Source organism: Schistocerca gregaria, chromosome 5 (assembly GCF_023897955.1).
Source record: "Schistocerca gregaria isolate iqSchGreg1 chromosome 5, iqSchGreg1.2, whole genome shotgun sequence".
Lineage (NCBI taxonomy): Eukaryota > Metazoa > Arthropoda > Insecta > Orthoptera > Acrididae > Schistocerca > Schistocerca gregaria.
The window spans coordinates 174,015,819-174,043,337 of NC_064924.1; the positions used below are offsets into that span (position 1 = coordinate 174,015,819).

The following is a 27,519-nucleotide window of genomic DNA, read 5'->3' on the forward strand; positions in this document are numbered from 1 at the left end:
TGTCTTGCATTGTAGTCAAAACATGCACCAATAATGCTAGGTTTTTGTTAACTGTAAAAGGAATACTAATCAAACCAGAACATTTCTTTTCATCAGTATGTATGGCATGCTATCTATTTGTCCATCAGAATCATGAAGAATGCGCTTGCGCACAGGCCCAAGGATTAATACATGTGATGGTATGTCAGAATGTCAGACATTAGTCTTCACTGATTGCTTTTTGTACTTCATTACACACTTTCCAATGATCTCCAAAGAAGAAGATGAATAGTGTTCTCAAGTTGAAGTTACTCTTCTTAAATACTCCAATCCAGTCTTTCCTGCAGCCATAGATTGTATAAGCCTGTTTTGTCAATGTCCGAGGGCTTCTCCATGGTCATTACTGCTGTGGTTCTCCTCTTGCTACGTGCAGTGGTCATGTCAGCACAGGAATCCAGCATTAATCTATCCTGAGACTTTCATCTTTCTTGTTGTAGCTATTGTCATGTTTGTGGATTTATATTGATTCCATGAACAAATGAGCATGATAGCTCCTCTCCACAGCAAGAACCTCGATGTTGGTGTATTTTATGATGTTGTTGGTCTCGTATCATGCACAACCCATCGCAGCCGAGTTCTCCACCGTCCCAACCTGCAATACCATTCATGTTTGATTTTTGGTTGAACATCCAGTTGTTCCACATATACAGTGTGTGTGGAACAATCCTGACAAAGCAAATCTCTTCCTCTTGTACTTTGCCAATGTGAGACACTTTGATTTTCTTTGTCAGTGTGTAAATAGCCTTTAAGTCATTTTTTCACAGTATACAGCTGATTGTTTCCATCACCATGGGGATGTATGACAGAAAGGTTGTATCCCACTATTTCTTCTTCCAGTGTGTTATTGTGGTGAATGTTAGATTTCATGACACTTCTAATGTAGCTGGCAGAGCACCCATTGCCCCTCAGAACTCTTTCCAGGTAGTGCACCTCACGTCTGAGGTGCTGTGTCTCTCATATTCATCTTGTGTGTGCTATGAGTATATTAATCATCCCTCTTTTCATGCTAGGGTGACGATCTGACAGTTTGTACTGGTCGTGGTCTGTATGTGTTTGTTTTCAATACATGCTGTGGTCCAAGTTCTCACCATTCCTTGTAAGCAACACATCTGGAAAGTGTAGCTGTTGGTCCTTTTGTACCTCCATAGTAAATTTTATGTTGGCATGGAGACCATTCAGGTTTCTTAGGAAGTGACCAAGCTGTTCCTCACCATGGCTCCACACAACAAAAGTGTTGTCAGCATACTTGTATCCCACTTTAGGTTTACAACATGTCAACACAATGCCTGTCTTTTGAAATGTACCATGAAGAAGTTGGCTACCACTGGACTAAGTGATTACCCATGGTGACACCTTCCAGCTGTTTGCAGAAGTCACCATTCCACTTGAAACAGCTCATGGTAAGACATGCATGAAAGATCTTGGTGATTTCATGTGCAAAAAGGAATTGATATACTCCAGAGGGTTACTCCTTAGGGTCATTAAGTGTCACCTGAACAGACAAAGAAACACTATCAAATTTGACCAGAATGTTGTTTCATCCAGGTTTTAGTTTCTTCAGCTCTTCAGTGCAATGTCCTGCATTCTTGATGTATTTTTGCATCTTTCCCACATGCAGCTGAAGCAGAGAGGGCGAGTGTTTTGCCATCTTATACATCATTAAGGCAGGAGCCCTTGCAATTGATTTTAGTGGAACATTGCCTTCATGGAATTTTTGGTAATCCATAATCCAAAGTGTAGTGGTTTTACATTGTGCAGGTTCCTCTGTTTGTCTGCCAAGAGAGGAAATTCCTTGATTACCCAATTTGTGATCTGCTGTGTCAGATTGGCGCTTAGCCTTTAGTACTTTGTCGCATCTAATACGTCCCAAATCTTCTGCTCAAAAATAGCAGTCTTCATTGCAACGGTCACATTCCCCTTGTTGATAGGCACTACCAGTAGACTCATGTTGTCGTTGAGGCTCTTTATATCTTGTAACTTGTCCTTCTTCAGGCTGCAAGCTGGTGGTTTTGCTTAGTGCAACAGTATCTTGGCAGTTTCACTGCATATTTCCTCAGCTCTGTAACAAAGAAGGTTTCAAATTGCATTTTTGATGTTAACAATGATTCCTCCAGAGTTGCAGTTCTAGCGATAGTGTAAACCTCCCTTTTTGAAGGACTGGGATCATTCACTGAGGTTGACTACTGTGTGTGACATGTCAGAAATCAAGTTGTTGATCTGCCTCCTGCATCTTGCATCATCTGTCATTCATTCCCGTGCTAGAGCTCATTCTGCATGTTCCTGTGAATAATGCTATGGATCTTATCATGGTGATCTTGTTGCATGCTGACGTTTAGGTGATAGAAATTTCCAAAAGTTGCTTATCCATGCTTGCCAAGTCTCTCCATGCACCACGAATTCGCTTACAAAGAAAGGCTCATGCTATTCTGTAGTATATGTGATGTGCTCGGACGGTAGTGATTAGGCACTTACGTTTTTCAGGAACTTTGGTGTAGCCCTTTCATCCCAGCACTGTGACAGGGAGGCGAGACCAGACAGAACATGGGCCTTCTTCTTCCATCGTTGGTCTGCCAAAACACTCGGTCTCTCTGTGTCATTCATATGTAGGAGGTTTGACATATACAAAAATGACTCGGAGCAATTCACTGAGAACCTGAAGAAACTAAAATTTGAGCAAAATGGCATCTTGATCAGATTTGATGTTGTTTCTTTATTCACCTAAAGCCTCTCAATGGAGTATATCGGTTCCATTTTCCATAAGACATCACCAAGCTCTTTCATCTGCGTCTTACATGAACTATTTCATGCGGTATGTTGACTTCTACAAATAGCTGGAAGGCATTGCCATGGGTAGAGTAATGGTGACAACCTTCATGGAACATTTTGAAACATACACACTTTAATTGGCACTTTGTAAAGCTAAGGTGTGCTACAGAACATCACCTTTGTTGTACAGAGCCATGGTGTGGAATAGCTCAGTAATGTACTGAGACATCTTAACAGTCTCCATGCCAACATAAAACTAACTAAGTGGTTAAAAAGGGCAACAGCTACACTTTTTAGGTGTACTGGATATGAGATATGGTGGGAACCTGAAACACAAAAATGGTTCAAATGGCTCTGAGCACTAACTTCTGAGGTCATCAGTCGCCTAGAACTTAGAACTAATTAAACCTAACTAACCTAAGGGCATCACACACGTCCATGCCCAAGGCAGGATTCAAACCTGCAACCGTAGTGGTCTCTCGGCTCCAGACTGTAGCGCCTAGAACCGCACAGCCACCCTGAAACACAACATGTATCAAAAACCAACAATCTTAGACCAGTACTTGGATAAATTGCCAAATCAAGACAAATATGTGAGCTGTAGAACCACAGACATGAAAAGGAACAACTGGAAAACATTCTGAAGAGCAATGTTTACTCCACCAGTCACATAAGAAGTGTCACAAAATCTAACACTCGGCAAAGTGACATTTAAGGAGAAGAAATATTAGGTATGGCCTTTCAGACATGCATCCCCCGGGTGATGGACAGAATCAGCCATATATTGTGGAAACATGGCATACAGACTAATTACAAACCAGAAAAGATGATCATTGAGTATTTCACATCAGCAAAGCACAAAAGGGACCCATTTACAATGTTGGGAATGTTCCACATGTGCCTTTACATGTGGAAAAGTCTATGTTGAAGTGACTGGACTATCAGTCAACACCAGGATCACCAAACATACATGGTATTGCAGGTTGGGGTGGTGCAGAAATCAACCTTGGCAGAGTAGGCACTGTGCGAGACTAACAAGCTCATAAAATTTGCCGACATATAAGTTCTTCCTATAGAGAAGAGCTACTATACCCGCCTGTTCAGGGAAACCACAAAAATCCACAAACTTGACAATAGCTTCAGCAAGAAAAAGGATAGCCTCAAGTTGAACAGGTCCTAAATTCCAGTGCTGCAGCAAATGACCGTTGCAGGTAGCAAAGGGAGAAAAAAAAGCCCTCAGACAAAGACGCTACAAGTAAATGTAATCTACAGCTATGAGGTTGATTCCAGTTTGCCATCAGCAATGGAGGGTGAATCTTTGACAATACCAGCCATTGATGCTAGTGAAATGTAAATAAATAAAATAAAATAAAAAATAAAATTGCTAAACAAACATCGGCCAAAGAACCTGAGATGGAAGCCAACAATCAGTTTATTGACAAGCCTTAACAGTTTTGTCACATTGACTTTTCTTCAAGTGCTTATAGTCTACATGGATCAACAAAGCCTTTATAGCTGTTTAAAATATCACCCAGACCCCTTCTATCCCATTTCCTGTCTTCATATTTGTGAATGTGGGCAAAGGCAGGTGTTGAAATAGATCAGAAGTGTGATTTTTTTTAATAGTATTAATAGAATTACAGTTCCATAAAATAAAAATTAAGGACATGTTTCCAGCACCCCCTTTTTTCCCAAGCAATGAATAAGTTTCCACTCTTAGCAGTAACACCTAACACTTAAAAACTTTTCGTCAAATAGAGACTATACTTAGTGGCACAAATAAATATGTTGTACATTTTAGATTGCCATGTACCCAGTGTTTGCCCCAAGGGGTCAGCAATTTCTTATACGCTAAAGCATCACGGAGTTGCATATGTACAAAGTGTTACCTCCTTGGACTGTGTCAATCACAACAAGGATGACAGACAGCAAGACAAGTGCCACCAGAGGTCATCCGTGCCAGAGATCTATTTCCTCTGCTGTGTCAAATGTGGAATTGGATTGGCACGAATTTCTCTGTGCCCCATCTATGCAGGGTGGCGCAAGTTAAGACATCAGCAGTTCACTCCACCGAAGCTCTGAACCAGTTCATGCTCTGGCTCTTAGCAGCCTATAGTCAGAGCCTGGTCACAAGCCACTGCAGCAGGACTTTCCAGAAGTATCCAAAGACATACCTGTCGGCCAAGTATGCCGAACACTCAACTCCAGTCATTAGGGATTATCAGCGGCACAGTCTTCACATCCCCTAACATTTATTCACTGTTTGTCCCTGGTGTATGCCTGTTAGTGTCTGAGAAGTTGTAGTATTTGTTATTGAGGAGAGGATTTCCATTGTTATTAAATCTCTCTATTGTGGTCATAATAAACCCTTGTTTGTATTTACCCATGTCTTGTTATTGCCTATCAAGCATCTCATGTGGGAGGTACAGTACAGATTATATTGGTTATGTAAATATTGAAGTCAGAAATAATTTGTTGGTTTTAGACACATTGCAGGAAATACTGGTATTAAATGGAGTTTGCTTTATGTGAAGTATGAAGCCTATGAATTCAGTAATTATGGAAAAGAAAACTTTATTGTCAATTATTTGAAACTGGAATGTGGTTGCCATAACTTCAAAATTGCCAAAGCTGGTGAATCCTGCACATTTGATAGTAGTGTTTCAAACTTTTGTCATTGAAATAAGTTGGGTGCAAAAATGGTGATATCTGAAAGTAGTGGTCGTAACTAGAGATGGGCAAAACTGTTCTTTTCAGTGAACTAGATCTTTTTCATGACTCACCACTTACCATTCACTCACAAAAGTAAGTAAAAGGAAGGTACATTGCCCTTTTAATTCAGCTCACTAAACCTGTATTTTTATCTGATTTGGTCCTGTTTTGAAAGGCCATGTGGAGAGTAGCAATAATTTTGTGTTATGTCCCCAGTAATTTTCAGATAAAAAAGTTTTAAATGTTGTCTGCCGCAAAATTTATAAAAATTACAACAAAATCCTAAATATTTTTTATCAATTGGAAAAATTTTAAGAATGAAGACTGATTCTTGTTATGTTTTGATATCTCTATTGTAAAAAAACAGAATATAAGAATTATAACAACTATAATTGAAGTGTATCTGCAGTCATAATTTATAGTCAGTATTACCATATTTTCCCATAAAAGAAAAATTAATCAGTACTGTAATTTATGAATAAAATTTGACCCATTTTAGTCGATGTGAATTTCTTTCTTCTCTCAGTGCATATTTGTCCTGCTTTTGAAAATATTCATTCACAAGCCACGGATGTTGATGTGATGCATAATACTTTTAGAACCAATTGATACAGCACTGGCCACAGAAATATCCCTTCAATAAACATTTGTCAAATTTGACAGTTGCTACATTTTCCAGGTTGTCACTTGCTTGAAGTTGACTAATAGTTTCATTGAACTGCCAGAATGAAGAAGTCTCATGGATAATGGTGTGGTAACTGGTTGAGACATGAGCTCTGTTTTTCCCCCCTTGTTGAACAACCAATGCTTTTACTTCTGCAACAGCCTTCATGTAGCAGTCCTGAAATGTTTTGTCATCTGAAAATCCTTGCCTCTGAATCAAGCATCCAGTGCTGTTGCCTGACTAATCATTTCGTTGGTGGAGATAACATCAAACCACTCTAAAAAACCTTAAAGCAAATTATCAACCAGTGACTTTGTTTCTTGAGAATATTCATTATTTGTCTTTAAAAGGTTTTAATTGCCATTCCATTAATCTTGGCAAGATTTTCATTATTGAAACTGAGACTGTTTTCTGTCAGGGCATCTCTTCAGTTACCTCTCAAAAAAGTTTCAAAATATATAAGGCATGTTGCATTATCACCCAGTCTGGATCCTTTAAGGTGATTGATTTTCCACCTAAAATAGCAAGGTAATAAATTATGGTATCTTTATTTAAAGTAAATATTTTCAACATTTTGTAAGTAGTTCCATCTGGTTGGGACATCTTGTTTCAATTTCAGTCGGTCTTTTTTTTTTCATCAAGCTTGCTTAAAGCAAAGGGTTTCTCCTAAGAAACACAACTTATTTGAACTCATCAGCGGTTTTCTGTATGGACTTTTGAATTGCGTGTTGTGCAGTGTGGTTTAAAGAATGTGCAAAGTATGGGATGTTCAAGTTTCAAAAGCATGGCTCTTAATTTCAGCGTTTTCTGTTATTATGCAAGTTATTTTAAAATTGATATTGTTTTTGGGATAACAGACTTTACCCAGTTTGAGATGTTTTCTGCAATCTGTCTGTCTTCAAATGGCGAGCACTCTAAAAGATATGACTTTAGTTCACTCTTCTCAAACTAATGTTACTTACACTCAACCAAGCATTAGATGTATGGCAGACTGTCTTTTCTGTGGCCGAAATTTTTAAAATTTTTACTGCAAATCATTTTTAAAAGCTGTACATCTATAGCATACATTTACATTATGTGAACTGCTGTATAGTATTAAAAAGATTGCTTATTGGATGTTGTAAATGAAAAGCAGCTGAGGGCACCACAAAGGAGATAAATCAGGACCTGGTCCAGAACCAGATGACACTGGTGGGCTGTATAATGCTTGAGACTCAATTTACCTTTTTTAGAGGATACCTTCACCTGAGGTAGAAGCAGATGTCTATGAGGACAGTTCACGAGAAATGTGATTTCTATTTCTCAAATTTCTTCATCAATTGATGTCAATCTTGATCAGCATCCTGGCCTATATTGTTCCAGAGATACTGTAGGATGCTTCGATTTTAGATGTCTCTTCAGGTTTCATGATGAGCCAGAAGCCATGAGGATTATCTACTGACAGTAGCAACATTTTCCTTTTTCTTCCATTTTGGTAAAAGGATACCAAACGTCAGTTGTAATTCTTCTAGGCGAAGGCAGTGTGGATAACATATTGTTGTGCAGCACTGAAAGTATACTGGTAAAATTAAAACATTTGCTATTAACATAGCCATTTTACATTGTAAAAGCTTAAAGTGAGAACAGATGTACTTGCAGCACATTCCATAGACAGTAGTTATAGAGTAGAATGTAGGAAGTTGTGATCTGTGAAATCTAGAGCCACAATCATGAAGTTTGTATCATATACGAAAAGGTATGAAACATTCATAGTGATTAAGAAACTCACGAAGACAAGCCTGACAATATGCGAGGATTCCACTTCTGAAAGATAAAAATTTTGAATGAATGTGACATCTTCATTTGGGCTAGATAGCGTGTGAACAAGAGACTACAGGATAGTGGTGCAGAAAAATGCTGGGAAAAAGCAGTGCAAATGAACTCTAAAGGCTGTGCTTTAGGAGCTACGAACTTGTCTACTCATGCAGCCACTATTTCTACGAGCATGTTTGCGATAGAACATAGTTGACCATCATGTTCAACTCATTTCAACAAACACCGACATATATTTCAGAATATCGACATCCATGTCTTTCTTCTAACAAACATGGACACTATGCTCAAGCCAAGCATGCTCTCCATTTCCCTAAATATAGGCTCCACTGTCCTACGGTGTCACTGAAATAGTAGATGAGGAGGTGGAGTAGTGGCAAAACAAACACTTTGAGTTGTTACCGACCATGCTACTTACATCCAGTACTAATGAAGACCAATACGTGTTCATAAACATAAAATCCCTTAAAAAATATTGCCTAATTTGCATCCTCTACAGACCTCCGAAAGTAGACAGGATAGCCTATTTCAAAACTGACCTTTTAAAATTTGATTTGACTTAGGATCATACATATAATGCTAGCCCCTTCACTGTGAAATTCAAGTGTGTAGTTCCTTCTTCAAATGCAACAGTATTTCAGCTTGCACCTATCCATAATGTAGCCTATAGTCAGGCCCCCATACATATATTTGTCACGAAATCCACAAGCAAAAAAATTCGTACCTGGAATATCAGCTCACATCATCACTACCATACTAACTCTGTTACATAATAAATATGCTCCCCCAAAGACTGGAAACCTGAAGGGAAGAACTGCACCTTGGCTAACGGAAGAGCTAAAACAGTCAGTGAATGTCGCAGACATTGCACAGCAGGCTCACAGACGACATCCTGCCCTTGAAAATAAAACTGATTACATACATAAAGCAAACAGAATTAATCAAACTGAGAGAAATGGTAACAAAGACATAAAGACCAGATGCTCTATGGAAAAGATTGTGTGATCTAGGGAAAAGTAGGCAAAGTAAAAGCTGCATCTTATCCCATTGTTGAAACCAAGGAACTAAACCAGTATTTGACTTTAACAATAACCTTCATTGAACTGTAAACAAAACCTAGACTTACTGAATACTTTGCAGAGGTAAATGACAGTAGTTATGAAAAATTCTTTCTTGAGCTGACAACACTTTTGAAAAATCCTTCAGCTCAGCATTTACTGTACAGGATGACATCACAGTTCAAATAGTCAAGCTTATTGTTGATCCACTACTGCTCATAATAACTACTGCTCCCTACACCTTGAATATCTTTCCTGGACAACACAGTAGAAACACTCATTCCCATCAGAGTACAAGCACTAGAGATCTGATTGCTAAGAAGAGTAGTTGGGTACAATCTGTCTGAGGGGAGAGTGAACCTAGACATCAGGAAAGAATTGAGAGTGAAAAACATAAATGAGCAGATTAAAGAATACAGAAACAACTGGATGGATTATGTCAGAAGAATGGAAGATGACAGATTACCAAAATTGGTGATAATTATTACCCAGTGGGGAGAAGATATTTAGGAAGCCTGAGGAAAATTAACAGTTTCAGCCAAGAGGGCGTAACAGGCAAATGCCTATTCCATGCAGAGAGAAGAAGAGATATCATATTAAAAATAATATGTTTTTCTAAGTAACCGTGATTTTAATAAGTTTTGTAATTACATATAAAACTCTGGTCTGATGTAAGAGGACTCCTGAGGGTATTCATCTGTTCATGTTAATGTATACATAAAAAATGAAACATTATATATATATACAGGTCGTCCCAGGATGAATGGTCAATATTCAGGGATATGACAGGAACGATCATTTGAATCAGAAAACTTCATGTGGACATATCCACTCGTCTGAATGGTTTTCAAAATAGAACGTATTCAATCTAGGCCTACATTGTTACTTATTTTCTTTATTATTCAGTACATTGTCATTGTTTACAATGTACCACAGTAGTGTAGACGAATTCGAGATGAATAATTTGTTATAGGACACATGGTCTATCAAGTTGAGAAACTACCTCAAACTGACACACCCACACCTCAATGCATGCACGTTGTGCAAGAATTTCCATATTCTCTCTCTCTCTCTCTCTTCATACAATTTAAAAGTACTTGAGAAAAAATGAGTAGGATCCTTTTAAAGGAAATTTAATGTAGTTTAATTTTGTACTGCAACAAGTTTTCACTAGAGACCGCAGATATCGTGTTATTCAAGAAAAACATACAATAGTAACTTTAAATATGTTTCGTCTCAGAAGCCATTGGGAATAGGGCACATGTCCATATTTAGCTGATGCTTCAAATGATCATTCCTGTCATATCACGGAATATTGACCATTCCTCCTCAGACAATCTGTATACATGGACTATCATGTATGTTAAAATAACCATTCCATTTAGTATCCTATCTGCTTAAAGTAATTAAAACTTGCATAAAGGCTGCCGACACACCAACAAAAGCAACTATAAATGGAACAACCATAGAAGAAGGCATAATAGTACACCTATCAAGAACACTCACACAACATGAAAACAGTAGAGCAACGACACAAGAAGATGAAAATTAGAAAAGATCAACTAAGGATACAAAGAATAAAGAGCTGAACTCAAATGGAGATGTGCTCAGTCATGAAACCGAGATGCAAGCTGTTTCGCTGTGCCAAGAGCACAGAGAACAGAGTGTCACCTCAAGTCGGCATGTGGTCTGCTCTATGTGATTTCGTGCACGAGAGCTAGTTGCCTTCATGGGGATTAGTGAGTTAGTTTGCAATCCAATCCTTAAGAAAATCCTTTCAGACAAATGCCGGGATGGTTCCTTTGAAAGGGCACGGCCGATTTCCTTCCCCGTCCTTCCCTAACCCGAGCTTGCGCTCAGTCTCTAATGACCTCGTTGTCGACGGGACGTTAAACACTAATCTCCTCCTTCTCCTCAATCCTTAAGAGTGGTGGGGAACAGTGAGATAGTGAGAGCCTGTGGTCCATTCAGTGAGAGTGGTGGGGAGTACTGAGCTATTGGGGGAATGATGCCTGGATCACATTTCCATGTGCTCCGACATGTGGTAGCCCAAGGCTGCAGCCTTTATGATAGCTGGCAACACATTACAAATGTGATGCTAAGTCAAAGGATAAGTTGTAACTACTCGCTCAAAAGCATGTAAACATTTATCAGCTTCTGAAATTTGGGATATTCTTTTGAAATCAAGAACGGAAACATGCCGGAAGTGTTTTCTGCTTTAATGTATCATTCTGAAGATGTTGACTTTCGTTTGTCTCGGTAGCTGCATGGTCAGCACAGCAGATTGCAAAGTGAGGGTTCCCAGGTTCGATTCCCAGCAAAGTCGTTTTTTTTTAAGTCACAGACTGTGTGCTGTGTTGTACTTACTTTCATGTGTCATAATTAGCATCACTATTGAAATGGCTGAATGGATACTGCCTGACAGTCAATAAACTGGAAAGAAATGGATGAGAAAAGCTTCATATACTAATAAGGTTTACAAATCCACATGTGCACGTGGTCTGTAACACATTTTTTGTAGTTTAGGAAATGTTTCTTAAGGGTGTGACTTGGGGCGCCATTGCAGGAGTCTAACACAGAATTTTCTTCCCACTCATTACAGCCACCAGAAACGCATTTTGAAATCAAATGAGCTACCATTCATTTTTTCTGAATCATCCATTATCCACTCATTCGAAAGATTTGGTTCTTTGAATCCGTTCAGGAGCATAGTGCCCATCTCCAGTAGTAACAGAATTAGGGAAAACTATTGCTGTGACTCTAGTGATGTCTGGTTATATGCTAATGTGCTACAACACACTGTAAATATCACACTAAAATTATACCATTTCTCTTTGAATGCGAGCCAGAAGTTGCACTAAAATTACGTTATTTCTCTTCGAATACGAGCCAAAAATCACATCATTTATCTTTGAATGTGTTTGCTGGTATGCAAGTAAAACAGACTAAAATGTGTTTTGTAGCACACTCACCACAATAACTAGAAACCAGTGTCGAGTGTTAAAATGATGCTGACCCGAGCTAGATTACCTCAAAGAAGAGGTACAGCTGTCTGTTTACGAGTGCACATGCTCTGATATGACATCACTGCTTCTAGCACTACGAGTGCTACATTGCTAATGTGTGAACGTAGTGTGCAAGCATAGACCATGAGCAGTTGACATAATGGTTCTGTGGCCCAGTGATCAAGTGCACTGACTGGCAATTGATCGGCTCAGGTTCGATTCCTGCTGCTATTTTCCCCCCCATGCCATCAAAATGTTAAACTATTATAAACAGATCAATTTATGTATGTAACATTAATATATTCAATTTAGTTATGATTACTACTCTTGTAAGTCAAAAGGCTGTAAGCCAGCACATTGTAGCATATTTGTAAAATTTTGTATGAGCTGCCACTGTACGATTCACATGCCAAGTGAGATTTACAATGAACTGCAGCTGATCAGTTGGTCAGCTACAAGTCCTAAAACCAAGAGCACAGCTGTAATCCACAATATATAAGCAGAAATAAAAATAAAGGAATAAATTAACAAGCACAGGAAGGGATTAGAGGAAGGTAGATTATAACTCCACATCTTGTCAACATAAAGGTCATTAGAGTAGGAATACTAACTCAGTTGCGCAGGTACGTGGAAGGAAATTAAGTGCAGTTTGTTCAAAAGAGCATCCCAGCATTCATCTGAAGTAATTTAAGGAATTACAGAAACATAAATCATGATAGTTTTTCAGATATTGCAGCCTGGCGAAAAGACAGATAAAGATTTCAATAAATAAAAAAACAAATAAATCAAGGAAGCATCTAAATAGAAGAGAAAAGCAAAAGCTTGTAAGGAATGAGACTCAAATAGAAAAGGGAAGCAGTAGTGAAATAGGATGAAAATGGAATAAGACATGAAATTTGGCTTTGCATGGCTGTGATTTTTGACTACTGCCGAAGTTTACTGTGTATAGTGATTATTCTATGATGTTTCAAGATTGCAGTTGGAGTGTGTCACTGTCTTGCATTAATAGCACAGCTGGCACCTGATCAGCCGTCCTTAGTTGAGCTTTGTGACTGGTGTTATTAGTATTTGTAACCATTGGCACTTAACTGTACAATAATGCGGTTCAATAGCAGTCACCTCTGAATGCACGGTACACCATGATTGGTGTGAAATTTGACACAATCTTAGATATGTATGTATACACCATTTTTCACTATAAATATGATGACATACAGTGTTCTGTAATGTTACTGGTTGGTGATGTAAAGTTTGCTCAGGAGCTACAATTCCCTGTCATTGATTTGCTTACATTGTTATTCCTTCACACTCGCCAATATTTTTTGCCTGGATTTAATTTCTCAAAGTGCTGTAGTTATTATTGGAAGTCAAGAGTACTATCCATTCTCCGTTTACAATGACCATCCATAACAGATTCCATTACTTAGAAGACAAGTGTCAAAAACTAGCAGTTCTTAATAACAAAATGAGTTTTAATTAGACATATAACAGTTTCTCTCATGTTACCATGATGCCACTGTGATTGTTATGGCTTTTCTACTGTGGAATGCACCATATGTCCAAGAAATATGCTGATGACACGGAATAAACCACCCAAATAGCAGGTACCACAAAACATTGTGAGAGTGCTGTCATTATCCCAGCACGGAAATACACTTCATACATCCACTCCAGAATACTTGCTCTTAAGCAAAATAACTTCTGGACAACATACTGCACTAGCTCATTACTTAAAAAAGATTTTATAATGGCCACCAATATTTGTCTGTTCTGAAGGTGCCATGCAACATATCACTTCACAAAAATATTGTACCGCTAAATGTAGTTGCATGTGTAGAACTAAAAATTTCAGTAATATCAGTATTAGCACTATTCACGTGTGTATATATATCTTGTAATCTGACTTGTTCCACATCATATTGATAAAATAATCGTAAAAATGATCTATGGAACAGGACTCAACTAAACTAAACCAAACCAAACCAAATGCCTGCAACATCAGTCCTATAATTCACGTCCAGATTGCTACATGGTTACCAGCCAAAATATTAGCTGCACTGATGTCGCTTCATTTAGTACTTGACTGCAGAAGAGTTGTACTTCTTAAAAATGAATAAGAGCTTGCATAAATCCTCTTATTTGTTGAAAAAAGAAGACATTTAAATACATCAAATTTAAACTAACAGTATAACCTGAAAACTTTAATATAGTGGGTTCTGGGTGAGAATCACTGCTAGTGGGCAGTGGGAGCCATCTTCTCATTAGGTAGGATGGGCTCAACCCCTGTGGTGTCTTGGGTCCTTTTCATGGCTTGAGAGATGGGAGTGGAGATGTGTGCAGCTGTAGAGAATCAAATGGTGGCCATAAACAGTTCTTTATTAATTCACTAAACTTGGACAGCCATTCGAGTGCACCCTTGTCTCCACTGTGGTTTGGAGTAGGCGCGTAATATTTCCGTTGGGCTCGGCTGATGAGGCAGTGCAGTGTGCGATGTGCATGCAAGGCTGAGGAGGAGGTATATTGAGTTGACATAGCCTACATTTGGGGAGCTAAGTCAGCAGAGCAACTAAGCACTAGGTGTGGCCCTGCTGTAGCATTAGGAAAAGCCAGTGGCGTCTTCTCACTTGCGGCAGATCCAACTCTGGAACAAAGCATGAAGAGCAGTAGTAGGCAGCTGATGGACTCCAGAGACAGATGTGATACCGAATGTTCCTGTATAGGTGATTGCAGTGTGTTGGCTGTCAGGGCTTGGGCAGTCAGGCAGTGGTCCATGGATTGCGGCCCAGCGATGGTAAATGCCAATGCTGTTTCAGTAGAATTCACAGCAAAAACTGATACGCGGAAAGCACCAGGAATGGCCCTGCTGCACTGGTTGTGCCATAATTGGTTGGGCTGGGGTTTGAATGCAGCTGCTCAGCACTGACTTCCCAGAAGGGACTGTATTTTTGTGTCACCACAAAAATATCTGGGACAGGATTGGTGAGCAGTATTCTTCTATTGTCACATGGCAGTGTGTTGAACTGCAGACTCTCCCCGACATCCCAGGCTGTTGACATGCAGAAGTCTGGTGACACAGAAACAGCTGCTTCTGCTGAGCTGTTGTACTGGCAGGAACATTGACCTGCAGCAGCCAATGCTGGGGTCCTACTGCTTTTTCCGTGGCTCTGTATATGTCAGTTCCCTTATATTGCTGTACTAGAAAAACATAAGCATTCACAGCTGGAGTCAGTGTCAAAAAAATCCTTTGCGAGTCTATATGATCACATAATTTTCTAAATAAATACTGCCAATGTTTTGAATATTGTTACAGGCAGTTCTTATCATTGTGACCACTTGTAAGGTGTTATTGAAGCTGTACTGTGGCACTAATTGAGCATTTAATTTATATCAGATCTTTGATTTCAATATTAAATGTACAGAAAGTGTCTGCATTATACAGTTTTCATGTACCATTGATCACTTTCAGTGGAATAGTTTTAGCCATTAAATATGCAGTTGACAACACAGGTATTTTTGTAGAAAAGTTCGTACAGTTTAATTCCACTTCTTTATCGACATTCTTAAAAATAATGTTAATACTGTTTCCTTCGGAAGGCTATGTTATCTTGTTGAATGAGCATGTCAGCAATCAATCATAAATTGTAACTTGAAAAATATGTAGGGCAAGGAATGAGTACATTTTCAAAGTTTATTGCAAAAAATTAAAGATGTTATTTTGTGTGAGTTTCTGGTCTTTCCCAGTTTATGTATCAATACCTCGAAGTCCAGTTTGCTTGTAGATTTGTGGTGGTTATGGTCTCTCTAATGCCAAATTCACTAAAGTTGCTTTTAATACAAAGTAATGATATGTAGATATACACTGATCAGTCAGAAAAATTATGATCGCTGACCTACTATTGATATAAACCAGTCCAGGCAGTAGCAGTGTCACCTGGCAAGGAATGACTACTATTCAGACACACACACACGATGCTAGCAGTATCAGTGAGCATGCTGTCTGTGTGTAGAATGGGGCAGGTGTGTGATCTCCCTTAGTATGACCGAGGACAGATTGTGATTGCCCTGAGACTTGGCATGAGTATTTCAGTAACTGCACAACTCGTCCGGTGTTCGAGCAGTGGTGTGGTGAGGTGGTGAGTGTCTTCAACACATCGTGAAACCACATCCAGATGTCGTGGGGTGGGGCAGCCACTGCTCATTACAGATGTCAGATGTTGTAGGCTGGGCAGACAGACAAAACAGGAAAGCCGGGAACTGTGGCAAATCTAACACCAGACTTTAGTGCTGGGAAGGTTACAAGTGTGTCTGAATGCACAGTGCACTGAACACTCCTAAGCATGGGCCTTTGCAGCTGATGAAACATGTGCCATGACTTCGGCAACTACAACTGAAATGTGTAAATGAGCAGAACATTGCATGGTCTTTTGAATCCTTATACTTGCTTCATAATGCCACTGGGACGGCACGAACCCATCGAGTTCCAAGGGAAGAGCTCCTTGACCCTGTACTATGGGACGGAGACAAGCTGCTGGCAGCTCCATTATGCTCTGGGGAACATTCACAAGAAAATCCATGGGTCCAGTGGAGCTCATGCAAGACACCAGGATAGCCAAGGAATATCATACTCTGGTTGCAGACTATGTAACCCCTTAATGACGATCATGTTTCCCAATGGCAATGGCATTTTTTAGCAAGAAAATGTGCCTTGTCACAAGGCCAGGAGTGTGATGGAGGGGTTTGAGGAACACAGTAGCAAGTTCCAATTAATGTGCTGGCCCCTCCAACTCACCAGATCTGAACTTGATCAAATACTTCCCGAAATCCCGGAATGTACGTTAGTTAGTTGACTTGTGTGTGCAGATGTGATGCCAGCTCCATCCAGTAGCCTACCAAGGCCTCATTGCTTCCATGTAACGATACATAACCACTGTTGTCTGTGCTAAAGGTGGACATACCAGCTATTAGGTTGGTGGTTACAATGTTCTGGCTGATCAGTGTATTTGAGGAGATTTGCAGCAGTCATTATCTTTCAGCTTGATAAGGTAGGGACATCAGTGTTCCTAAGGCTTCCCTTTGCTCATTACACTGCTTACTTGTTTTAATTTTCCAGTTCCACAGATACAGCAGGCATGTCCCCATATCTGCATGCTGTAGGAGCTATGTAACTGGAGAAGTCCATGGTCTGCCATCTTCAGATACTCATTAGTGATCGCATTTGTCAGATTCTACATAAGCTAACTCATTCAAGTTGTTTGCTAGCAGACATGGCTATTATGTTCTTCCCATTTATTGTGAAACCTACCTCAGTGCCTCAAAGCCTACAGCACACCAGTCCAAACTTCCTTCTCTGAAGAGCATCTATTTTTAATTGAGACAAATTTTCTCCATTTACTTAGACAGGACTTGATTACAGCTAAATACAGATTGTTTATGCTACAAAATTTCAGGTTTGAAAGAAAGGTGTTACAGGGTTTACAATCAAAAGCTTTGTAGTGATCACAAAGTATAACAGATATCAACTATATTGACAGCAGTAGCTTTTTTTTATCTTGTAGGAATCCATACTGTCTGTCGGATAGGAGATCATACTTCTTGAAATAGTTTTTTTAGCTGGTTATACACAAGACAGTCTAAAAATTAGGATAAACTGAAATAGTAGAAAATGGTTGGTAGTTTTGGGGCAGTTACTTATCCTGCTTTCTGAAGATCAGTATAGTTTTAGCACCTTTGAGCACATCAGAGAAAGCTCAAGGTCCTTATCATGTGTTATACGTGAAATTAAATCGTTGTCAGATAATTTTTTTTAATTACACAATTTGATAACCATTAACAGTTCATGCTTCTGGAGTTAGAAAACTTCAACACAGTTCTTATAATATCCTTGGAGGTGATAATATCCAGCACAAAGCATCCATCCTCGTAGCTCAGCACCTGGCGAGTCTGATGCAAATGGTCAGTTTTATTTGATTTTCTTTTTCAGCTCACTCACTGAGGTTAAAAAGTAATCATTCACTTCTATTAGGTCCAGAATTATGCCTTGTATGTGGGTGTGGGGATTTTCTTATTTCATAGTATTCCATGATACTTTGCATTTTTTGGGAGCCCTGTTGTGTACTTATCACAGGCAAGTTTAATGAATAATGTCAGTTTGCCTTTTTGTAGATTTTTCTAAATTTTCAGTAAGCTCTATACATAGTGTCATTCAGTTTGGGCTCTTGTCTACAAGATTTTTTATGTATGCTTTAGGGCCTGAGAGTTTTCTCCCTGCTGTGAACCAAATTATCAGTGTACCCTTTTAATCTTCCTGTTTTCATGTGGTGTCTAGCAGTTCTAAGTGGAATTGGCCAAATACTCAGTAGTTTGTATTATTTTTTATCACATACTAATTGCTTTTCCTTCTGCAGTTTGTGTATTGCTTATAAATTCCAACCATGTGTTTTGTAGGAAGATATGGATAAACCAAAGCCTAAACTGGAAATACCAGCACTCGCAGGAGCCAAGAGTGAGAAAAAATTGAGGTAACTCTATTCTCTCTTCAATGCCTATATAGTAGTGGTAACAAGATTAGTATAATTGATGTGTACTGGTGCATTGGGATAAATAATATCATTTTTGCTTTCGTTTTAGCCGTGAAATAACAATACAGGCCATTGAAGCAAAGCTGAAGATGATGGAACATAATAATTCTGATGAATTTAAGATTAACAACAGTCCTTGTGGCAGTGCACCTACAACACGGGCATCACTCTTGCAGCAAAATAACACGCACAACAAGGGCAGAGGACGACATGACACAAGACCATATAAGAGATTAAGTAACAGGAGATGATTTTGTGTGTGCTATTAATTGGCATTCATCGAAGTTGAGCGTAGGGGAAAGATTCGCACAATTCAAAGCAATACACTATTGTCTTCAGATAATGTAATAGTGATCATTTAAATTTATTGATTATTCAGATTAATTCTGAAACGATACCTTTCTTAAATAAATGATCATAAGTATGTTGAGTTGATCTGTATTGAAGAATGAACTAGAGTTTTGTGATTGTGAGAAATTTTGCTGTCAAGAAAGAACATTTGTGAGGTATACAGTAGTACATTAGTGCTGGACTGATCTTAGATCTTCGTACTGGCTTTCATTTCATTTAGTAATAAGTGCTGCAGGTGACTCTTCAGCCACAGATACAAATAATAGACATACTGCTGCTGCAGCTTTAGACTTAAGTCCTTGGAAGAAAAGTGAGATAATGGTGGTGTTTTCCCCTTGTGCCATCACAGTAGTTCATACTGTTTGAAATCTGTCATTGGCTGACTGACAGTAAACCATGCTGGTACACACCTTCTTCTTGTGCTGTGACTACAAGTAATTACTTTTGCTAAGACTGCATAGCACACCTTACTATCTAGACCTCTTTATGAAACAATATGGCAGGACAACCATGCTTCAGTAATCAAAGTAATGGAAACTGAATGTTTTCAGGGTGACAGCTGTTTCAAAAATAAATAAAACTGTAAAATTTAGCACCACAAACTCTTTCTGCCTTATTCTTGTCGTACATCAGTTGAAATGCCTGCTTGACACAGGAAACATATGTCACATAAATTGAGGAAGTATTTGGACACCAGATGGAATACTAGCTCAAAATTTAAGCTTAATGCTTACTTTTCTGTATATACTGTTGATTTTTGGAGAGATTATATATCTTTTGGTATTAGAACTCCTGTTTGTAGCCTTTCCATGAGACTAATCATTGATTACTTTTATTTAATCAAATTACATTTCAAGAACTGGACCTTATAGCTTAGTTGTTATTAACTTACAATTAATGTCTTTGTTTTTTCAAAACATATAACATGTCAAAATTTAAACAACAAAGTCATTACAAATGCTAGTTATAAAACACATTATAAATTAAGTTTCATATTTTTACTAATGTGTAAAATGATCCTATAGTGTCAGAAAACATTTATTCTAGTTTATTCCCTAAAGGAAGGCAATGTTCTTAAATTTATTACTGTCATAAAATATTTTTATCAGCAGTAGAATTCGATCTTCTGATGCATCAGTCAGATTTTCACATTTATAGAAAGGAAGCTGTAACATTGTTTGTGTTAAATATTTAGTACTTATCACGAGTGGAATGATTAAATTTTTATCTTATTAACTTTGCATCAGGAAATAATTTTGTGGTAAATCAATTACAAAATAAAATAATTAGTTGAAATAGAACTTTCTTGAATACAAGAATAAAAAACTGCAGTAGTACCAAGTAGTAAATGTCATAATAATGTTTGATTTTCATGATATACAAAGCTTAAGCGACAAATATGGCAAATTAATAGATGCAAGTTACTATAAAACATCGCTGTTGACCTTATTTTATTTCTGATCGTGCTGTGTTTTATTGTTACTTGAAACCTGTGTAGTCTCATGCTGATTAGTGCAGAAAGCCATCTGCAATGCAAATTTAGTTTCTTGAATTTAATTGAAATACTTTTGTTGCTGTATTTTTTTAAATTTTACTGTGGTGCAGTTTGAAATGTATTACTCCCCTTACAGTCTGGATACAGTACCTGCTCACTGAAAAAAAGAAGAATAGCAAAGTAGTGTTGCATAACGACTGAAGTCTGACAGAGCAGACATTTTAACATAAGTGGCTCTAGAGCTTGTTATTTATTGTTGTTTGTCTAAGTTATAAGGAAGATTGTAAAAAACATCTTGTACTATAGGTAGTTGCAAATATGTGTATGTTCTGTACCTGAGCTTGTGTGTATTTAACTATTATGTGAATATTCTCATAAAGAGTTAATACACGTGTTGCTAAACCAAGTGTGTTCAAGAAGTTTTTATTTTGTATTTAAATGTTAAAGAATTCACTGCTTAGCTTATACCTGACAATGTTAAGTTTAGATATTCTTTCTCTATCTTAAGCTTCGTTGAATTACAAGAGTAATCACCTATTAATTTTACAGGCATTGTTAGAATAGTTTTGGTATAAAGTGTGACATGAAACAATTTCAAGCAGGTTTGAGAGACTTTCACATAGTAGACAGGAGGACCATTAATGGTTGATGCCCATAATTAACAATACAGAGTTATCATGTGACTGAAAAAAATGGAGTGAATTTACTCCAGCCTCCTTGGATTGCTTCTTTAAAGTTGTGTGTGTTATAAATAGTGATTTAGCTTACACCCACTAGAGTCAGTTTCAGTTATACACAGAATAGCGGGTTAAAGTCATCCAATTATTCTAGAAAGATAACCAGATTAAGTCCAACCCCTTTAATACAATATTTCCTCTAAAGCCCAGGTATGCTTACATATTGTAAGGAAACCTGAAATAAAGATATATTTACAGCATGATAAATTTTTAGGATCAACAAAGCAGAAAGAGTCACTCAAGAAATAGTAGACCTTATATGGATGTAGATCAGGGTGACACTCAATTTTGGAACCAATACTTTTTTTAAGTACGATATTTTCACCCAAATGATTCTAGATGACATTGATGAAAGGCCTTTGTGAAGTGCTGGGGCAGTTGTTGGGAGCTCTGAACACCACAGTTTCAACTTAGAACAAAATTTCAAAAACTGGATTGCAACTGATGATATTGTCTAACAATATTTAAAAAAAAGGAAAATGGTTTTTGACAACATGGCGGTACTCTGAAATAAAAGTCAATTTTTTTACAAAAAACTCATTATAGTAGAATAAATGCTGACTCACAAGTTACAAAAGATATAGCGTAATTGGATGCATATCTAATGAGGTGTAGCCCTCACAAACTTGAAAAATTGTTGTTTTGAAGCGGAAAAAATCGTTTAAAGTTTTAACTTGTGTTTTTCGACATTGAAATTGAACAAATCTTTACTCAGCAAAGTCGGCACCATACAGTTGGCCTTTTTCTCGCTCATTTTGACAAAATTATATTGATTAACTGGCTTCTGCTTACCATTCAAAGTGTTTTTTTGCATAACTAGGATTGCTTTTTGAACTTTTTCTGCGCCTATAAATATGTTTGTCATTTTCAAGCACTCAGGTTTTACTCCATACAAAAACTAGTGAAATGACATGTTAGGCAGACACGAACCTGCTTTCAAACTGTTTATCATAAACAAATCATGTTATGGAGAGGAATCTTGTTGAGAATAGTATTTTAATTGGTACTAATGCCCTCTGTGATAGTATCCAAAACTAACAGGACCCCTATTCAATTAGTAACTATCATAGTATTTGAATGGTTACAATCGAGTGTCTGGATGCACCAGACCCCCTGCAGTAAACCGCAATTTGAACATTTATGGCACTCTTTAAGGAACATTTTAAGCCAATAAAAAATTAGGCTCATTAAAAATTTCTGCTTTAGTCTACCCCATTAAAAAGTAAAATAATTTTTTCTGTGGCTTTATACATTACAACTGGAATTGAAAAAAAATGGATGGCTGAAGTACATGTCACTCTAGTCGTGTAGGTTTTTTTTTGTATAGTATTAGCCGGAAATGTTAATTTCTAAGCTTGTCAGATAAACATGAATATATTTCCTCATCCAAGGGGTAATGAAATTCTGCATGTTATATTATGAAGTAGGAGAGAATAGAGCTATTTTGAACTTTTCAAATTGATCCATGTTATTTATTTATTTATTGTTTAACTCATCATTCTGGTTACATGGGGCTACTGGAATCAACTGCACTCAGAAAATTTACAGAAATTTGATGATACAGCAGTACTACTACTTTGTCCAATTAATAACTCTTTAATTTTAAAAAGGCTATACATATCAGACATACATTACAGTGAAGGGAAGTACATGGATGTGAGGACTCTGCACCTTATAGGAACTTACCACAAAAATATTTTCAGCCTATATGAAGCAGTTCATGATACATACTGTTCTTATGACACATTTTTCAGTTACAAATATCCCAGTTTGTGGCAAATGTCAGAAGTCACATGTGGAAGGTACAGTGTTCATCACCAGGCAACTGTGTGAACTGGCCAAGTTGAATGCTTCCTTGGACCTTATTTTCCTAATAGGGTGTTAGGAACACGCTGTTGAAACAGTCCAGTAGTCAATTCATAACTTTTACATCTTGCTAGGTTTCTTGCTTCTCTTACTTTTTCTCACAGTTGTCATACAGTATCAATGCTGCAAGTGTCCTGTTATTCATACCCTTGAACCGTGACACAGCTTCTCCCCCCTTAACTTCAATCCATTGCATTGGAGATGCTGAAAAATACTTTTCTTGTTCCAGTGGAATAACACACACAGAGATGAAAGTTGTCACTCCCATAAACTTAATTCTAAAAGTTTTCAAATAATTGTGTCATTTTATAAGTTTACAAAATACTAAGATTGTATGCAGTTCATTTCCCTCTGGGACTTTGCATAACGTTTCCCTCATCTCAGGTCATAATCTGTGATTACTTCCTGTGAGAACTGTACCCAACACCAAGCTATGTTCAGATCCAGTTCCTATTGGTGTCGCATACAGTTTCCTTCTTTGTTGCAGTTTTTGTTTGTTGCAGTATAATTTCACCTGCATTCCATCTCTTGGACATTTTAATCTTGCGATTAACTTTAGAATTCTTCTTTCATCCTTATTACCTGAGCTACATGATCTCTGCTCCCCTTAGCTACACATATTCTGACATGGACAAACGTTTCTGTAGGTTTCTCAAGATATTACACATAACTAATCATTTTGCTTTCTTTTCTGTAGTTTACTGTCATGTTCTCTAACCTCCAGGTCTTGCCAGAGGTATTTATGTAATGCTTATTCACAGTTTCAAATTACTTCATTTAATCCATTCATTTCTCCAAAGAGTTACATCCTCAATTGAAATCAACAATCCGTTTAACTGTTGCTAACCTCAGGTACTTGCTTCCTTAAACTGTGGTAGAAATGTACTCAGATTTATGAAGTTTGGTCAACTTGGTCCCTACTGCATTACATTTGCCTGGAGTAATACATCTATTATGTCAGCATTCTCCCCGGTGCACAATACTTCTCAATTATCTTTCCATTTGAGATGCCAGTGCCCTTTACAACTCTCCCTCCACAAAAGCAATATGGGTCCTTCCTTTTTTGGATCCATGTTACCTACGGCATAAGCCATTATTTCCTCCTAGTGTACTGCCTTCAAGCACACCACAGCATCACTTTTCAATTCCTGAATGAAGTATCCTACCCATCTTATTCTCTCATAAGTAGAAGACTATTCCTGCTTTGTTTGGCTCTAGTGATCATTACCTTGTGTCATTCTCACCCTCCTCAGGTCTTACCTTACATTAATACTTACATCTCTTAACAGTTTTATGCTGATATATTACCTTAATTGTTACCTTTTCATCCTTGTCGTATCCTTCTCCTCATGCAATACCTTCTGCCAGTAACTCTGTTCCACCTGCTTATCTTGGTCTGTGGTCACTGTAATTGAACTTCTTTTTCACCCGTTCCTTATTTGTAATCTCACATGTTATAGGTAATTATTGGGATAAATACTAAGTGGTACATGTAAATATCTGCTCTTTTTTATAATACTTATATTATAAAATATATTTACTTGATTACCCATCAACTGTCAAGTGAATTAATTTTTTAAATTTTTTTCTTTACTAAATGTCGTTCAGTTATCCACATTTGTGACATTATTTCCACATCAGAACACTCCCTTTATACCATGAGAATTCTGTTGCAATTCTTCCATTATTATCATAATTGATGTGTTTGTCCATCTCCTTCCCCACCAGTTCGCTATGCACATCATTTCTCTCACGGCATGTGATGCGACTAGCAAGTGACACATAATTATTAGTCATAATATTTTGTCGAAGTGTTGTCATCATAGTGTCCCATGTGTGCCGTTTTCCTCAGCTGCCATGTGAAGACAAGCTGTACTACGACAATCTGTAAGAAGGAAGGGTTTCAGTAATAGAAACTCATGAATATGAAATAGCAGGAAAGACAGAGTTAGCCCTCTTTTTGAAGATTAAGAAAGGAAAAGAAAGATGAGTTCTTTAAGATTGTGAAAAAAAGAAGATAGCCCCAAAACGTTGTGTCCAATACCATGCCACACCCCATGGAAACCCCTTCTGCTAAAGTCCTTCATTGTAAGGTTGGTTGACATTCCCTTCAGAATGGTCTTGTCACAACTTCACTGTTGCAGACTTTAAAAAATGATCTCAACAAACCCCAGTTGTAAGGATATAGAGAAAAAATGAACACCACATAGTGAAAAAATGTATATCGTCGATGTCCTGTGTCCACACTGATACCTCCCCTAGAAAATCTTCATAAACACAACCATTGTCTAAGATTTTATTAGCAAATGTTAACAAAAATCGTCCCTATAAAATCTTAAACAGAAATTCATCATTGACACTTATCCATGTGTCTATATCCCCCCCCCCCAATCTTGTGTTCATTACAATCACTCCTATTTGTGCATTGCGTTACCAACACACTATCAGCAATACTCCATAATGTTAGTAAACTGAACTGCTAATTGGTAAATCTGAAGGTGCTTAGCACACTACTGTTCATACATTTCACTGTTAGCTAATATACCCTCTCAATATACTTAAGTTACTACAACATGTAAGTAAAACAAACACACACACACACACACACACACACACACAGAGTATTCATGCAAAATATGTAAAAAAAAAAAAAAAGATTGATTTGCAAGTTTTAACAAGCGTAAATGTTATTCCTATATGTATGATATAACATTTTAGGAGTGATTATGTGTACTCTCATACACCACACATATACTCTGGTCTGATATACAGATTTAGGGTGTGTTATACTCGCATTCTTGTAGGATCCACAGTACATTAGGAAAAATTTACTATTTTCGTTCTTTATATGGGAACTGTGGCAATGATCTTGAACAAGCCCAAATTCATCAACAACGAAAATTGAAGTCTATGCTTCCCTACTAAACTTGTGCAACCTCCTATCTGCATGTATATGTAATCTGTGTTGTATGTATGTCTCCCAAATTTTCTGTGGGTGTAGATGGCCGCTTAAATAATTTCTGTACCCGTTCTCCCACAAAGGTTTAATCCACGATTTCTACTGGAGATTCAGTAGCCATGTGTCGTAAGTCATTTATTATCACCTGAAGCTCAGGAATCAATTGTGCTTACTTAGCATGTTTTTCTGAACAGTATGTTCTACATAATAGTCTCATTCTTTCATTTCTCTGTCATAAGGGTTGGTTTGCAAGTGGTACCTTGAGAAAGTGACATGTCTCACTCCTTCCCAAGCAAAACACTCTTCAAAATTAGTACTAATAAATTGTGGACCACTCTCGTTTAATAATTGTCACTGTTCCCCTACATCCTTAAAATATTCCTGTATACATTGTATCATAGTGGGTGTAATAGCATGCTTAATTGTATAAAGCTTAACATATTTTGACCGACACACTGTAAGCACAAAGATATGTATGACTCCACCAGGACTACGAGGTAGTTGACCAAAAAAATCAGTGGCAGTTAAGTCGTGTACTGCTTTAGGCGTTATGGGATACAATTTCTTAAGAAATATCTATTTCCTTCGCCCTCTGACACAATTCACAGCATTGTAAGACCTCCCTAATTTTTCTATTGTATTCTTCAAACGACGTGTGTTGTATACATTTTCATATGCCATAACGACCATAGCAATTATGGATAAACCATATTCTATGAGGTTTCGGGGTTGCAACCATATCATGTTGACTTCTTGCCGCAATATTCGGGTGGCAACCGTCCAGTTGAAATATTGTGGCAAGATGTCCAACGTCATCTGGTTGTAATCCCGAAACCTCATAGAATGTGGATAAATTGTATTAGATCTCTTTCTACTGTTTGTAAGATACATAGCCTTCACAGTGACTTACCTCGTTTTGTCTTCCAGATCTTGTGTAACTCTTGCTTACTTGCCATTATAAGTAGGTGTAAAAAAGAAATCAGTTATTTCCTGTAAATTTTTTTCTGCAAACTCTTGCAGTTGTATCTACAAGGCAGATAAGGTGGTATGATGACTCAAAATTACATTGAATGCCAATACCATGCTCCAGTGTGTCTACCCTTTCTTTTGTATTACAGATTTCCTTTTTTACTGGACACACATTTTTATGCATACCTTTAAAATGTTCATCAACTTCATTGTGAACTAAATTGCAGTGATCATTTATTTCTTTCATAACACCTGGGATAAATTAATGGTTATATTTTCCAAGGCAGGAATTATATTTCCTATGTTAATATGACATGTAGTACTTCTTCTTGTTTCATATTTATTCTATTCCCTTCAGTTTGAAGAGCTTCCTCTAGTTCAATATTAACATTAACTAGTTCTGCCTCAAGAGTTTCCTCTTGTTCAGTATTAATATTAGCTCCTTCTGCCATATCATCATCCATTGATCTTTAAAAGCTTCCTGGAATTTTTTTTAAATATATTCTCT

The 27,519-nt window shown here is 37.6% G+C and overlaps 1 protein-coding gene across 1 annotated transcript in view; it reads left to right on the forward strand.

Moving 5' to 3' along the window:
* LOC126272001 (probable RNA-binding protein 18) overlaps positions 1-20,886 on the forward strand; it is a 37,844-nt gene extending 16,958 nt beyond the window's left edge. Inside the window, exons 4-5 of the mRNA XM_049974488.1 lie at positions 18,501-18,574; positions 18,684-20,886. Coding sequence (XP_049830445.1) covers positions 18,501-18,574; positions 18,684-18,885 — 276 coding nt within the window. The 3' untranslated portion in view covers positions 18,886-20,886. The remainder of the gene's footprint in view (positions 1-18,500; positions 18,575-18,683) is intronic.
* Positions 20,887-27,519: the final 6,633 nt, after the last annotated feature.